Raw genomic sequence first — 17,810 nt, 5'->3', positions numbered from 1 at the left:
AATTAGAAACAGCCAAAAGAGGATATTTTAGTACATCCAAACTGATGGGATATTTTAAAAAATTTTAAATTCATATTTTTCAAGTACACAAGTGATATGGGAACACTGTCATTAAATATAAAATATAGGTCATATGATCCTAATTTTTTAAAAATAGAAAATTATGTCTATTTTAAAAAGATATGAAGAAAGCACACTGCAGTGCTACTGCTAATTACCTTTGGCTGCAACTTTAATTTTTATGCTATAGCTAACTCTATATTCTTAAAATTTAATATACAGTAAGGTATATTTTATTATTATAATATTTACAATATGTTCAAAGTAAGTATTTTCAAAACAATCTTCCCTGGTGGCTCATATGGTAAAGAATATGCCTGCAGTGTGGGAGACCCAGGTTTGATCCCTGGGTCGGAAAGATCTCCTGGAGAGGGGAATGGCTACCCACTCCAGCATTCTTGCCTGGAGAATCCCATGGACAGAGGAGCCTGGCGGGCTATAGTCCATGGGATCACAAAGAGTTGGACACGACTGAATGACCAACACACAAAGTAATCTAGAACGTTGCTATTCATTGAGTGGTCTGTGAACCAGTAATATCAGCATCAACTCAGGCTTCACCCCTGAGATGAAATCAGAACTGCATTTCAACAAAATCCTCAGGTGATTCATATTCCCCAGAATGCACAAAATATCCTTTTACAATAGAAAGCACAATAAACATTTTTAAAGTATCATTATCTGTGTTACTTTCTATTGATGTTATCACACGAACTTAGTGGCTTATAAGCATTATCTCAGTTCTGAACATGAAGAGCTCTGCCAACTAAGTGCAGTGCACGACCCTGCAGTAGAGGGAATGTCAGGAGTGCTATAAAGGACATCACTGCCAAACTGACACAATTACAATATGGATAGTATATTAGATGAAGTATGGCATCAATGTTAAATTTCTTGCATTTGACAACTGTGTGCTGTGGTTATATAAAGAACACTCTAGTTCTTCATTACAGTATAGTCAGTTACTATATGGACTCTTGCTGACAAAGGTCCATCTGGTCAAAGCTATGGTTTTTCCAGTGGTTATGTATGGATGTGAGAGTTGGACCATAAAAACGGCTGAGCGCTGAAGAATTGATGCTTTTGAACTATGGTGCTGGAGAAGAGTCTTGAGAGTCCTTTGGACTGCAAGGAGACAACCAGTCAGCCCTAAAGGAAATCAGCCGTGAATATTCATTGGAAGGACTGATGCTGAAGCTGAAGCTCCAATCCTTTGGCCACCTGATGTGAAAAGCCGACTCATTGGAAAAGACCCTGATGCTGGGAAAGACTGAGGGCAGGAGGAGAAGGGGAAGACAGAGGATGAGATGGCTGAATGGCATCACTAACTCAATGGACATGAGTTTGAGCAAACTCCGGGAGTTGGTGATGGACAGGGAAGCCTGGCATGCTGCAATCCATGGGGTCGCAAAGAGTCAGACACAACTGAGCAACTGAACAACTAGTTCTTAAAAGAAGAATATATATTTATATGTGTGTGTGTGTGTGTGTGTATAAAGGAGTAAAAGGGTAAGATGTTTGCAACTTACTCTCAAATTTCTCATAAAAAATTATTTTACATATATATGTGTGTGTATATATATAAAACATACATATACACACACACATAAGAGGTGAAAAACAGAACAGCAAAATGTTAAAAATTGGTGAAGTTACATTATACTATGGTGCAGGGAGTCTTTGTCCATTCCACAACTGGTGCCAGGATCCCTCACAGATACCAAATCCTCAGATGCTTAATTTCCTTACATAAATTGGTGTAGTATTTTTATATAACCTGTACACATCCTCCCATATAGTTTAAATCCCTCTAGATTACCCACCAGGGCTTCCCTGGTGGCTCAGACAGTAAAGCGTTTGTCTGCAATGCAGGAGACCCAGGTTTGATCCCTGGTTTGCGAAGAGCCCCTGGAGAAGGAAATGGCAGCCCACTCCAGTATTCTTGCCTGGAAAATCCCATAGACGGCAGAGCCTGGTAGGCTACCGTCCATGGGGTTGCAAAGAGTCGGACACGACTGAGCGACTTCACTTTCACTTTTCTATCAGATTACTTATACCTAATTCAGTGTAAAAGGAACATCAGTAGTTGCAAGCACATGGCAAATTCAAGTTTTGCTTTTTGAAATTTTCTGGAATTTTTTTCCAGAGTATTTTCAATCCTTGGTTGAAATCTTGAATTTGGAACCCACAGATACAGAGAGCTGACTGTAAATTCAAACCAAAAGCACAATTCCAATTTCTCTCTTATACCAAATTAAGTAGCAAAAACTGAATTAAACTGTTGACATGTTTCTGACTGCCAAAAGTTGATGCTGAAAACTCAAGCAGTTTGAGTTTGTAATTTTCTATTTTCTAGGATATTTCTGAGAGATTTTCCTTCCTTTCCCCTTCCCTCTCACACCCCCTTCCTTTTGTTGAATGATAGGGCATAAGACAAGGGGAATCAAGGAATGAGTGTTCTAAGTACCTCCTAAAGCACACTCTAGAATCTTGAGCTTGAAAGCAATCTAAGAAACTATAATATAACAACACATTAAGTAATTTTTGTATCAATGAACCTTTACCAATTTGGTATATCTAAACAAGTTTAAAAAGATGCAGTTCACAAAGGTAACTTAGAGTAACAAAGTTACCAATTTTAATTGGTGATCAAATAGGAATATAAAAGTTAGCAAAAAAAAAAAAGCTGGCAACTATATTCTCTATGACAAGCCCTTGTGATGGAGACAGAATGGTCCCACAAAGACATCCAGGCCCTAATCCCAGGAAGCTGTGCATATGTTACTTTACATGATAAAAGGGACTGTGCAGATCTAATTAAGGTTATGTGTGTGTGTGTGTGTGTGTATCTCAAAACAGAGGCATTATCCCAGATTATCTGAGTGGGCTCATTCTAACCAGTGAGCTCTTAAAAGCAGAAAACTTTCTCCAGCTGGAGTCAGAGAGATGCAGCAGAGGGAAAAGTGAGAAAGATTTAAAGTATGAAAGGAACTTAACCCACCGCTGCTGAAGGGGGTCACATGGAAAACATGAGAAGGAATACAGGCATCTTCCAAGAGCGAAGACTAACCCCTGGCTGGCATGCTGATGGAAGAACAGAGACCTCAGTCTTACAAGTGCATGGGACTGGATTCTGCCAGCTGTAACCAGGATGAGCCTGGAAGTGCACGCTCCCCCGAGTCCTTAGAGCTCAGTCCGGTCAACCTACTGACTTGGGCCTTGCGTGACCAGGTTTAGAGAACGCAGTTCAGCCCAGCCAGACTTCCAACCTATATATCTGTGAGATGAACACGTGCTGTTATAAGCCAATAAATTTGTGGTGATTTGTTATGGCTGCAATAGAAAACTAATATTCAAATACATATTTTCTTAATTTGTGTTTCATTTAATCAAGACAAATTTAAAAGTTAGAAGCAGATGATTTTATCATGGTTCTACCTTTTTATTTCCTCATCAATTTTGTCACTAAAGAGAAACATAATGTTTGAATGACTAGTTTTTGAGCACTGTGGAATGACAATTTTTAAGTTACCAACTTTAGAAAATGTTTTTTAAAAGCCATTTTCTCTAAGCAAGTTTTACAGAAAATGATGACTCAACTGAAGGCAATTCAGTTTGAGAGTCTATATATGTTATGTAGACCTGAGTGTTTCTGACATATTAATTCATTACATGTATTATCAGCTGGTGCTTAAAGGGTTTCAGGGCAGGGAGTGGGGTAATGCACTCACTTATCAGGAATATTCATATTAAAAATATGTCTCAAAAAAAAAGTATCTCTCATCTCCAGAAATAGTTTCCAGTTTGTTATAGAAAATATCCGACAGAACAATGGTAAAGTTAGGTGGGAGATCAGCTAGAGTAATTTATATTGGTTTATCACTACCTTGTAACTACTGCTTAGTAATGTACTTCAGTTATACAAGCCTTTCTATTAGGCTTTACCTTTAAGAACCCTTGTATTGAGTGTGTACATTTAAAAGAGCTGAATAGTCTAGGAGAGTGTTTTTCACACTTCTACTGTGAAGGATCAGCTTCTATGTTTTTAAAACTTCTTATAAGTTGTGAACCAAGGATTTTATAAAATGTAATAAAACTGTATTACTAAAAATACTAAATGAAAAACCAAGACACACAACTTTCTTGAATGGCAATGCTGAGCTAGCATCAGTCAGTTCAGTTCGGTTCAGTCACTCAGTCGTGTCCGACTCTTTGCGACCCCATGAATTGCAGCACGCCAGGCCTCCCTGTCCATCACCAACTCCCGGAGTTCACTCAAACTCATGTCCATTGAGTCGGTGATGCCATCCAGCCATCGCATCCTCTGTCGTCCCCTTCTCCTCCTGCCCCCAATCCCTCCCAGCATCAGAGTCTTTTCCAATGAGTCAACTCTTCGCATGAGGTGGCCAAAGTACTGCAAAGTTCTTTGCATCAGTCCTTCCAAAGAACACCCAGGACTGATCTCCTTTAGAATGGACTGGTTGGATCTCCTTGCAGTCCAAGAGACTCTCAAGAGTCTTCTCCAACACTACAGTTCAAAAGCATCAATTCTTTGGCGCTCAGCTTTCTTCACAGTCCAACTCTCACATCCATACATGACTACTGGAAAAACCATAGCCTTGACTAGATGGACCTTTGTTGGCAAAGTAATGTCTCTGCTTTTGAATGCTATCTAGGTTGGTCATAACTTTCCTTTCCAGGAGTAAGCGTCTTTTAATTTCTTGGCTGCAATCACCATCTGCAGTGATTTGGAGCCCCAAAAAATAAAGTCTGACACTGTTTCCACTGTTTACCCATCTATTTCCCATGAAGTGATGGGACCAGATGCCATGATCTTCATTTTCTGAATGTTGAGCTTTAGGCCAACTTTTTCACTCTCCTCTTTCATTTTTATCAAGAGGCTTTTTAGTTCCTCTTCACTTTCTGCCGTAAGGGTGGTGTTATCTGCACATCTGAGGTTATTGATATTTCTCCCAGCAATCTTGATTCCAGCTTGTGTTTCTTCCAGCCCAGCGTTTCTCATGATATACTCTGCATATAAGTTCAATAAGCAGGGTGACAATATACAGCCTTGACGTACTCCTTTTCGTATTTGGAACCAGTCTGTTGTTCCATGTCTAGTTCTAACTGTTGCTTCCCGAGCTAGCATAAATGTGTGCTAAATATATGTTTAATGAATGACTCTACTGAATGCAGCTTAATATGAGGATCTATACAAGCCAAGTCATTGATCCACAAATGAATATGTCTTCACGGAAAAGTGACTGTATCAGTTTATGATACTGAATATATCTGATGAGGGTAGTACCCTGAGACTTCTCATAATCAAAAAAACTCAGTATTTTATGAGGTTCTAGGACATATGACACTTCATTTACAGAAAAACATAGAAAGGTAAATTAGTAGTATTAAAGGACTAAGTAATCTTTAATTATTTTTTCTGTGATTTTGCCTTTTGTCCTAAACCCTAACTCCACCCAAACACAGATCAGCAATGAGTATAAAAGATGAAGGAAAAGTCTAATAAATGCTTAAAGATGAGCACACCATTCTGTGTTAGAGGGTACATTTTGTCCAGAGTACATCTATAAAGTTTTAATTTTCACTTACTTTTATGTAGAGGATTTTTAAGTGTAATAATGTATATTTACATATAGCTTAGGATTCTTTAGATATATTACATTATATCTAAATATATACTTTATACTTATATATCATATAATTATATGTTTAAATGATATATTTCATAAGTACCTTTATTTCAGGGTAAAGTGAGAAAAGCATTTAATCCTTTCACACACATTTTCTATTTAGTCTCATATCGTCCATAAAGCCAATATAACTGCTTCCTCCTCATAGAATGAAAATGTAGCTTCCTGATAGAATCTGCAATTAGGTCTATATAGTCAAAGCTATGGTTTTTCCAGTAGTAATGTATGAATGTGAGAGTTGGACCATAAAGAAAGCTGAGCATTGAAGAATTCATGCTTTTGACCTGTGGTGTTGAGGAAGACACTTGTGAGTCCCTTGGACTGCAAGGAGATCAAACCAATCCATCCTAAAGGAAATCAGTCCTGAATATTCATGGGAAGGACTGATGCTGAAGCTGAAACTCCAATACTTTGGCCACCTGATGCGAAGAACTGACTCCTTGGAAAAGACTCTGATGCTGGGAAAGACCAAAGGCAGGAGGAGAAGGGGACGACAGAGGATGAGATGGTTGGATGGCATCACCGACTCAATGGACATGAGTTTGAGTAAGCTCCGGGAGTTGGTGATGGACAAGGAAGCCTGGTGTGCTGCATGCAGTCCATGGGGTCTCAAAGAGTTGAGCACAACTGAGCAACTGAACTGAATGCAATCTGCACTGATGACAGCAGAGGGCACTGTCGTGTGAAATGGCCAGTTTTTGTTGTATACAAGAATGCTCCCCAATTAGCAAGTAAAAGGCAATGGCACCCCACTCCAGTACTCTTGCCTGGAAAATCCTAGGGACGGGGGAGCCTGGTAGGCTGCAGTCCATGGGGTCGCGAGGAGTCGGACACGACTGAGTGATTTCACTCACTTTTCACTTTCATGCATTGGAGAAGGAAATGGCAACCCATCCAGTGTTCTTGCCTGGAGAATCCCAGGGACGAGGGAGCCTGGTGGGCGGCCGTCTATGGGGTCGCACAGACTCGGACACGACTGAAGCGACTTAGCAGCAGCAGTAGTCTTCAAAGGGACTTCCCCAGGTGGCAGTGGCTCAAAGGTAAAGAATCTGCGTGTGATATAGGAGCCACAGGTTCAATCCCTGGGTCGGGAAGATCCCCTGGAGTAGAGCATAGCAATCCACTTCAGTATTCTTGCCTGGAGAATCCCACGGACAGAGAAGCCTGGCAGGCTACAGTCCATAGGGTCACAGAGAGTCAGACACAACTGAAGCAACTTTAACACAGTTTTCAAAGAGACTAGGATCTTTGTAATTTGTCTTATACACCCAAACTATTTTAAAATCTCAATTTATTTGAATATAAAGTGACATATTTCAACTTATAAACTGAAACCTGAGTCATAAATTTTAAAAAGTTACCTCTTTTGCATGAATTAGCTAACTGAATCTTTCCTCATAGTATTTCTATTAGTATGCTATTTATATTTAGTTCAAAAGGAAAATAAATAGAATATATTGGTTATAGAATGGTTAACTTATAAAACTATAAAGGATAATGAGAAAGTAATTATAAAATTTTGGGTAATACTCTCTTACAGATGGAAATGAAGGGGTTATGACTTAAGGAGTTCAGGAATGCTGATAATGTTTCAATTCTTGACCTATAAGATGGTTACATAGCTTCCTATTTTGTAGCAAGTCATTAAACTGACATTTATGTTTTATACACACAAAACCAAAATACAGAAAGCCTTACAAAAACTGTATCATTCCTATAAAGTACAGCTGCATGTGTTAGTCACTGAGTCGTGTCTGACTCTTTGCGACCCCACGAACTGTAGCCCACCAGGCTTCTTCATCCCTGGAATTCTCCAGGCAAGAACACTGGAGTGGACTGCCATTCCCTTCTCCAAAAGTACAGCTATCCAATACTAAAAAGAATTCTAGGATTAAAGGGTTGCTGCTGCTGCTGCTGCTGCTAAGTCGATTCAGTCGTGTCTGACTCTGTGCGACCCCATAGACAGCCGCCCACCAGGCTCCACTGTCCCTGGGATTCTCCAGGCAAGAACACTGGAATGGGCTGCCATTTCCTTCTCCAATGCATGAAAGTGAAAAGTGAAAGTGAAGTCGCTCAGTCGTTTCCGACTCTTAGCGACCCCATGGTCTGCAGCCTACCAGGCTCCTCCATCCATGGGATTTTCCAGGCAAGAGTACTGGAGTGGGGTGCCATTGCCTTCTCTGGATTAAAGGGTTAATTGATACCAAATAATTTTCTCTAAATGAATTCTCTAATCAGCTCAAAATCCCCACAAAGTTTCTACAAATCACAGTAGAGACAGGGTCTCAGAAAACCTCTTGTCATTAGTAAGAGGAAGACCCAAGCAGACCCTTTCCCCATTCTATTTCTTTGTTTTTTTTTTTTTTTTAAATTCTTTTCTTGTATAATTCTTGTGACTCTTTGCTTGTATTTCCTTGGCTTTTATTTATTCTTTTCTTGTATAATTCTTGTGACTCTTGGCTTGTATTTCCTTGGCTTCATTCCCTGGGGACTTTGTTAATATGGATTTTTTTCAAAATCATTTTAACTTTTTGAAATGCACAGCAATGAAGTAATTATGGAGTTATATTAGACTCATTATCTACTTTAATGATATGATTGGCAGAAAGAAAATATTTCCTCATCAATCATCCTATTTTAAAATATATTAAATACTTATAATTCAGGCAAAGAAATAAATTTCACACTTTAATTATATTTGTGTGAGGAGTAATACAATTTTTACCCTACCTGAAATCACATGCTGTAGTAACTTCTGCTCCTCCACCCAATGCCCGACCTTGAACCAGTGCAACACTTATTAAAGGAAGTCTGTATATTGAAGGAAGAAGGACAAATGGATGTTAATATTTTAAATTCTGATATTAATCTACAAATATTTTAAAAACTTGAAATACAGTAGAAACAAAATTATTGATCTATGTTTAAAAAACAAGCACACCTCAAGGTACAGTAGACTCATTAGCCTGTAAATCATGAGAAGCAAAACAGTATAATAATGAAGATATAATAATTCATACTAAATGCTATGCAAACTTATCAAAGTGAAGGTGTTAGTAGCTAAGTCGTATCCGACTCTGTGCCACCCCATGGACTGTAGCCTGCCAGCTTCTGTCCATGGAATTCTCCAGGCAAGAATGCTGGAGTGGGTAGCCATTCCCTTCTTCAGGGGAACTTCCTGATCCAGGGATCGAACCTGGGTCTCCTACATCGCCATCTTTACTGTTCTGAACCACCAGGGAAGCCCCAAACTGATCAACATACCTCCCCAAATCATTATTTAAACTATAGGCATATTAACTTTCTTCCAAATAAATAGTTGCTTCTGTATAATGCAAGCACACCTCATTTTTTTGTGCTTCATTTTATTGGGCTTCCCTGGTGGCTCAGCTGGTAAAGAATCCGCCAGCAATGTGCGAAACCTGGGTTCAAACTCTGGGTTGGGAAGATCTCCTGGAGAAGGAAAAGGCTACCCTCTCCAGTATTCTGGCCTGGAGAAATCCATGGACTGCATATAGTCCATGAGGTTGCAAAGAGTTGGACACGACTGAGCAACTTTCACTTTCACTTATTGTGCTGGATTAAGCTTTGGCTAACAGTTAGCCAAGTTGTGAATGCAAAGTAAAAGTTCTTGAAAGAAATGAAAAGTGCTCCTCCAGTAAACACATGAAAGATAAGAAAGCAAAACAACTTTATTGCTAATAGGAAGAAAGTCTTATTGGTCCAGATATTAGATCAAATTACCCACATTTCCTTAAGCCAAAGCCTAATCCAGAGCAAGGTCCTAACTCTCTTCAGTTCTATGAAGGCTGAGAGAGATGTGGAAGACATAGAAGAAAAGTGTGAAGCTAGCAGAGGTTGGTTTATGAGGATTCAGGAAAGAAGTCGTCTCCATAACATAAATGTGCTAGGTGAGGCAGCAAGTGTTGATGCAGATCAGATGCCAGCTGCAGCAAGTTATCCTGAAGATCTAACATAATTCATGAAGGTGAGGACGCAGACAAAACAACCTTATATTAGAAGAAGATGCCATCTAGGACATTCACAGCTAGAGAGACATCAATGCCTGGCTTCAAAGCTTCAAAGGGCAGGCTAACTCTCGTTTTAGGGGCAGCCTGTTACTAGTTGAAACTAAATGCTCATTTACCACTCTGAAAATCCTAGGGCTCTTAAGAATTATGCTCAATCTACTCAGTGTTATATAAATAGAACAACAAAGGCTGGGTGAGCACATTGGTTTACAACGTAGTTTACTGAATATTTTAAGTCCACTGCTGATTTACTGCTCAGAAAAAATAGATTTCTTGCAAACTATTACTGCCCATTGACAATGAAATGCACCTGATCACCCAAGAGCTCCAATGAAGGTGTACAGTGAAATAAAAGCTGTTTTTCATGCCTGCTAATACAACTTCCATTCTGCAGCCTGTGGATCAAGTAGTAATTTTAACTTTCAAGTCTCATTATTTAAGAAATATAATTCATTAGTCTTTAGCTTCCACAGAGAGTGATTCTTCTGATGGATCTGGGCAAAGTAAATTGAAAACCTTCTGGAAAGGATTCACCATTTGAGATGCTGTTGGGGCTTCTCCAATGGCTTAGCAGATGAAGAATCTGCCTGTGATGCAGGAGACCCAGGAGACTGGAGTTCGATCCCTGGGTCGGGAAGATCCCCTGGAGGAAGAAATGGCAACCAACACCAGTATTCTTGCCTGCAAAATTCCATGGGCAGAGGAGCCTGGTGACACTATTAAAAACATCTGTGATTAATGGGAAGAACTCAAAACATCATTAACAGGAGTTTGGAAGAAGCTGATTCCAAACCTCTTGGATGACTTTGAGGGGTTCAAGACATTAGAGAAAGAGAAAGTAACTGCAGATGTGGTGGAAACAGCAAGAGAATAAGAAGTGGAGCTTGAAAATGTGACTGATTTTGCTGCAATCTCATGATAAACTTTAACAGATGAGGAGTTGCTTCTCATGGATGAGCAAAGAGAGTGGTTTCTTGAGATGGAATCTATTCCTGGTGAAGATGTTGTGATGACTATTGGAATGACAACAAAAGATTTTAAATATTAAATAAACGTATTTGATAAAGCTGCCACAGGGTTTGAGAGGATTGACTCCAATTTTGAAAGAAGTTCCTCTGTGGGTAAAAATGCTGTCAAACAGCACTGGATGTTACAGAGAAATTGTTCATGAAAGAAAGAGTCAAATGAAGCTGAAAACTTCACTGTTGTCTTATTTCAAGAAATTTCCACAGCTACCCCAACCTTCAGTGACTACCACCTTGATCAGTTAGCAGCCATCAATACTGACCCTGCACCAACAAAGAGACTAAGATTCACTGAAGGTTCAGATGATGATTGGCATTTTTCAGCAATAAAGTGTTTCTAAATTAATACGTACATTTTTAAAGACATAATGCTATCACATACTTAACAGACTACAGTAGAGTATAAATTAACTTTCATATGCACTGGGAAACCAAAAAATTCTGTGACTTGCTTTATTTTGCTACCATTTTGTTGTGGTGGTGTGGTACCCAACCTGCAATATCTCCGAGGTAAGCCTGTATACAGGCTTCCCTGGTGGCTCACATGGTAAAGAATGTGCCTGCAATGCAGCAGACCCAGGTTTGATCCCTGCGTCGGGACAATCCTCTGGAGAAGGAATGGCACCCACTCCAGTATTCTTGCCTGGAGAATTCCATGGACAGAGAAGCCTGGTGGGGTATAGTTCATGGGGTCCAAACAGTTAGACATGACTGAGTGACTGACTAACAAGCTTGTAGAGAGCTCCTGGAATTTCTAAGCACCTGACAATTGGGAATTATTCGGTGTGCTATAGTCTTAGTCCATTTTTGTTGATATCAAATTATAGATGGGAAAATTAAGGCTGTATCAAAAAGGAAGAAATGTGGTATGGAAGGTTCCTACCAAAAATCTTTTCATTCCTCATTGAAATGACCCAGAGACTGATCCTACATAAAAGAATGGTTCTGAAGTAAAAATAGTCTTCACCTTTCATGTTTGCAAAGACATGAAAAGACATGTTTGCAAAGACACAGTTTGCAGAACTGTGTATTAAAAGGTGAATTTAAAATGTTTCAAAAATATAAATTTTTTTGTAGGTCTAACCAAAATGAAAAGATACAGGTCTTAAGAAATTACACATTTCTTAACACACACTGCTTCCAAATAAAAAGGATTATCTAAAGAAAAAAACTTCTAAGATTTACTTAAGAAAAGGTCAAATGTGATGAATAGGAACTAATACAATGAAGATCACTTTCTAGACTCTCATATATAAAGAGTAACAAAAATACATTCATGTCCAATAAATAAGTGTGCTAAACAAGTATGAATTTCCTTAGTTTCCCCGAATTTTAACTTTTTTTACATTCAGAATATGGAAGTAGAAAGCTAATCACCCCAATCATGTCATAGTTTGTAACCCCAAATGCATAATGACAGGACCCAAATTTTTTCCCTTTTCTTCCTCTTCTAGGTGCAAAGTGCATCCATCTTTCTCAGACATATGTAAAAGCTTTCTCCAACTGGTAACTCTTCTTCTCTCTCCTTGTGGATACAGACCACTTTACTATGCTGCTGCCAAGTCGCTTCAGTCGTGTCCAACTCTGCTCGACCCCATAGACGGCAGCCCACCAGGCCCCCCCGTCCCTGGGACTCTCCAGGCAAGAACACTGGAGTGGGTTGCCATTGCCTTCTCCAACGCATGAAAGTGAAAAGTGAAAGTGAAATCGCGCAGTCCGGTACGACTCTTCGAGACCCCATGGACTGCAGCCTAACAGGCTCCTCCATCCATGGGATCTTCCAGGCAAGAGTACTGGAGTGGGGTGCCATTGCCTTCTCCTATACATTCTACTAATTTTGAATATTAGGTTATCTTTATGCATCTTTTCTGCTCTAGTATCAGTATTTAACTATACTTAAATATAGCCAGCTTATAACTAAATACAAACTCTTAGGGAAAAGAGCTAAGTCTTAAACTCTTTTTACCTCTCAAGGCTCTTATTTTTTAAATATTTGTATGTACTTCACTAACACCTAATTATATGACTGTCCTTGATGGCAAAAATAAACAGTTCATCATTAGAATAAATACAAACCAGAATATATGAATATTGGATTCATATATTCTAAATATGAATAGAGTATCAGTGACTATTTTTTAACTAGTGCAAAGCATAGACTAATAAAGAGTTATTTGGGTTTTTTTAAGAAATTGTGTTCTTTTTTTAATTATTGCCTTTTTTATTTTTTAAATTATGAAAATATAACACATTTATAGGAGACTTGGAAAATACAGAACAAAGTTACATACAGTTCCACTATATATTACAATTATTTTTTTAATAAAGATTTTTAGTTGGAGTTTCAATATCAAACTCTCAAAAATTAATGGACTGAACATACAAAAAAGTAGAAGGATACAGTAGACCTGAAAGGTACCATGAACCAATTCAACATAATTAAGATTTATACAATTTTCATACAATAGGAGGATACAAATTCTATTCAAGTTCTCATAGACTATAAACTAGGAGGCCCTGGAACATATCCAGGGACATAAAACAAGATGCAAAAATTTCATGGTCTAAAGGTATCGAAATCAGAGTCTGTTCTCTTACCACTGTGGAATGATGCTAAAAATCAGTATCAAAAGATATTTGAAAATAACCCATGTATTTTCAAGTACCATGTGACATTTACCAAGAGAGATCTTTGACTTAGCCACGGAAAGCCTCAATAAAGTTAGAAGACTGAAAAAACACAGAGGGTGGTTACAGAGAAGAAAGCATAGAAATCATGTTTTAAAAACAAAGATACATTACCTCATAAATCGTGTTAAGGTGTTTTGCATGAACATGCATACGGCCATTCCATCCTTTAAGAATAAACACAAAGATACAATGTAAATGTTTTACATAAGAAATTTAAAAAGAAAAACACTTTTAGGATTTAGAAAGTAGAGCCAAAAATAATGAAATTTTTAAAATGAGGTTTTCATTTAAAAACTCTTTGAAGCTGTCTGAAATGCAAATTATAGTGTATTTATTGTGTTGATCTTCAAGGGTTTTTTGAATTCAGCTTTGTATGAGGTATTACCATGGACTTAGGTGTAAGAGTCAGGTCTCAGAAAAGTGTAGAGATCTACTCAGGGTAATTTGGAAGGACAAGGCATAAGACATACCCACCTATTATCCCAAACTCTGATCCCCTATGAATATAAACATATAAAAAACAAATTTCTTAATAGTAGTGTAAACTCATTGCCTCTTCTTTTTACCCTCATATACTTTCTTAAACCAAGTATAATGGGGTCTTCAGCCTTCTCTCAAAAAACTTTCCTCAAAGGTTTCTAATAATCTCCTATTTGTTAAATTAAATAGCTTTTCCTTATTCTCATCTCCTTCTGTATCCCCATAACATACGTAGCATCTTCCTTTGATCAATTTTTTCATTTTGATAGTCTCCGTTTCTAGCGACACTTCAACTCCCAATTCTCTTCCTATTTCTTTGATTACTATATTCTAGTTTTCTTGTCTCTTTTTTATTCAGCTAAATACATGTTACCAAAAATCCAATCCATGATTCTCTTTCTCTACCTTATCTATAATTTCTTCCTTGGAAGTGTCATCCATTCCCATTGCTTCAACTAGTGTTTCCTTTAAGAGTCCCAAAACCTGCTAAGAAATTTCACATTCTGCCAACATTTCAAATTTGGCATGACAAAACCAACTAGTTATGAAAAAGCTTACTTTTAACACGAGTATCACCACATAATAAAAACATAAACTTGAGCAAGTCATAACAATGAACTTCAGTTTTCTTACACAATAAGGAAGGAACGAAAAATTTTAAAGACTTGTTCCATTTGATTTAAAGAATGGTTAGAAAGATGAAAATGTACCTAGATGCTTTGTAATAGATCACAGAGTTCTGAATTAACAGGAACGGTTTCTCTAGTCCAAGAGGTTCAGAATTCTTGGCATTATCTTTAACTCCTCCATTTCAGTTTTCTTGTGTTTGCTGAGTTACCAAGCATGTCCCCTCAATCCTTCTTTTGAAATATTCCTAATTTAAATCCCTTTGTCTTCTATTTTCACAAGTTTGAACTTGTGTTACTCATGGTTAGATTATTGTAACAGCCTTGTTTCCTAACTGGCCTCTCTGTATTTAATTTCTCTTTCCTCTGTAATGTATCTTGCATCCTGCCTGAAAAACCTTCTTACAGGATAATTTCATATCACCAATAAAATAAGGTCAGAATTCCTTGGGAAGGATTGATCCCAAACTATTTTACCAACTTTATTGACTACTGTACCCTTCAGTAAAGCATCCTAACTTCTTCTGCAACAAGCTATTTGCCATTCCTTTAACACCTTACATTTATTGTTGTTCTATGTCTTGGCTCACGTCATTCCCACTATTTGGAACAGCTGGTCCTTGTCTCTACCTATTTCAAGGAATGCCTGAATCAAACATTTTTTCAACAAGATTTTCTAAATCCCAGAGTAACAACTTTTTCCTTTTGTGTTTCTGTAGTATTTTCCTTTTTCTAACTTAACTAGAGAATTTATAGATTGTATACATTGTGTTTAGATTTATTATTAGTCACATCATCTATACAAGATAAAGATAGGGAACATGATCAGTAGAATGTGGCCCTGGTTCCCAGTCTTCAAAAGTCTTGTGAGAAAAAAGAAATGCATCATGCATCAAGGTACACATTAAGTATTCTGAGAAATGCTTAAACAAGCTGAGAATAGTGGCAAATAAGAAACGATTCACTGGGTTGGAGTAGTTGAGGAGGCTTTACAGAGGAGAAGAGGAGATGGCATTTGCTAGATAATTTGAGGCTGACAAAACGCATTCTTTATCCTCAGAAGCTAGCAGTGTAATCAACGTTCTGCATATAGTATGTGCTTGTTGAAGTTAACTGACTCAGATGAATTTGAGATGGAGAACTACGTTGTTTCACAAAATAAAGGCAATCAATGAGTAGTAAATCCAGTATGATACAGCTGGGAAGAATTTGGGAAGGGCCAAAAGGAGGGAGGAGATGCCAGCCCATAATATATTCTGCCAACCTCCCAGAAATCCTTTTGCTGGACACCATCGAGACTGAGAGATGTATGTGCTGCCAGGAATCGGACCAAATATGGATATAAGCAAGATGACTGGCCGGAGATAACCTGGAAAGCTAACTCCCAGTTACAATAAAACCTGAGACCAAGAGCCATGTGGCAGAGCAGTTCTCCTGGGTTCCTTTACCCTGCTGTTCTCTGCCTGGGCATCCCTTCCCAATAAAGCATTTTGCTTTGTCAGTATGTGTCTCCCTGGACAATTCATTTCCGAGTGTTAGACAGGAGCCCACTCTTGGGCCCTGGAAGCGGTCCCCCTTCCAGTAAGAGAACCATAAATGGGCCTTCCTTTTTTTCCCTAAGTGCCTGTTGTATGAATTTACTAATTTCCTCAAAATACACAGAAGTGTTTTGAGAAATTTATAACAGCTTGTCTACAAATCAATAAGGTTACAATGGAACTGTACAATAAGCACAGCAAAAGCAAAGAAGTTAGACAAGAACTTTGAGGCTCTTTGACAAGAACTGCGAAAATTTAGGCCACAGAGAAATAGGGGGCAACAGACTGGCCAGAAACTTAACAAGGGAAGTCACTGAACAAAGGAGGATACTATCTTCAAGGAACATAGAGAAATATACAGGTTTCTAAAAGGCCAAACTTTTCCTCGAGGCATCAAACCCATTCACTGCAGAGTAAGAAGGTTTTTATTTCCCCCTATCTTAAAGCTTCAATTGGACTCTTATTATTTCTGTCCTCTGAAAAAAGACTTCTCAGAGTCTGCAGAACATCTGCAGCATCAAGTCACATCTTAGAAATGGGTTAATATTGCACTAGATTTTTTTCCTCTTTTATTCTTTTTTTCTGTTCCAAAACTTTTCAAGGCTAATGCTTTTCAGGGCTAATTCATCTCTCTGCTTGGACCATCTTAATGAAGGATTAACTGTCTAATAGGAACAATTAGGGACTTCCCTGGTAGCCCAGATGGTAAAGAATCCACCCGCAATGCGAGAGACCTGGGTTCAATTCCTGGGTTGGGAAGATCCCCTGGAGAAGGGGACAGCTACCCACTCCAGTATTCTGACCTGGAGAATTCCATGGACTGTATAGTCCATAGGGGTGGCAAAGAGTCGGACATGATTGAGTGACTTTCACTTTCTTTCACTAGGAACAATGAGAGCTTTTTTCCCTGCTCATTAAAAAAAGGGTATCAAAATGAAACCAACCTCTTGAGACCAGGTCCTAAAGAAAAAAAGAAAAAAACTACCGATAGATAAGCAAATACAATGCTGATGATTGTCGATTCTGAGTACAGGAGGGTTTCAACACATTAGTCTGAAAAATAAAATACTGCCTATCCTATAGGTAAACAAAGGATGAAGCAGTCATCAGCGATCACAGTCAACCCTGATGGTGAACCCTAAGGGAGCTTAGAACTGAAACAAGGAATGCACCCCCATCGAGCAGTCATTAGACTGTAGCCACTCCCAACAGTGCAGCTTGAGGGAACTCAGGATGAGAAAACAGGATACTGGCCCCTACAGCTGAGGTACATACCAAAGGAAACGATTTCAGTGAGCCCAGACTCTTGAATCTACCCATACACAGAAAAGTGCTGAATTCCTTAACTTCAATGTCTGGCTTTCTTTAATTAACAATAATTTCCTGACTACTTGCCCTTTGTTGCAAACACACCCATATATCTTGGCTCCCCTTCACAGCCTCAGAGCGATTTCTCAGGGTTATGAGATACTGTGAAAGAGAAAGAGATACTGTGAAAGAAAGAGATACTATGAAAGAGAGATCTTTCCTCATAGATATTATGCAACTTGAAATCCTTATACTACATAGAGTGGTGCCAGAGCTGTCCAATAACATTAAAACATTATTACCTACATACAGTTCACATCTATCATTAAATGGTAACAGA

General features: G+C 38.4%; 1 protein-coding gene across 4 annotated transcripts in view; it reads right to left on the bottom strand.

Annotated features, from left to right (window-relative positions):
• Positions 1–17,810, bottom strand: part of ECHDC1 (ethylmalonyl-CoA decarboxylase 1) — a 53,359-nt gene that overhangs the window by 8,146 nt on the left and 27,403 nt on the right. For 2 of the 4 annotated variants that reach the window (XM_005210692.4, NM_001035415.2), the window contains exons 4-5: positions 13,630–13,682; positions 8,502–8,582 (exon numbers count right to left, since the gene is read on the bottom strand). In XM_005210692.4, the coding sequence (XP_005210749.1) occupies positions 8,502–8,582; positions 13,630–13,682 (134 nt within the window). The remainder of the gene's footprint in view (positions 1–8,501; positions 8,583–13,629; positions 13,683–17,810) is intronic. The other 2 variants (XM_024996766.2, XM_024996765.2) reach the window with 1 other exon arrangement.

Source organism: Bos taurus, chromosome 9 (genome assembly GCF_002263795.3).
Source record: "Bos taurus isolate L1 Dominette 01449 registration number 42190680 breed Hereford chromosome 9, ARS-UCD2.0, whole genome shotgun sequence".
Lineage (NCBI taxonomy): Eukaryota > Metazoa > Chordata > Mammalia > Artiodactyla > Bovidae > Bos > Bos taurus.
This window is presented reverse-complemented; position numbering and strand designations above follow the sequence as displayed.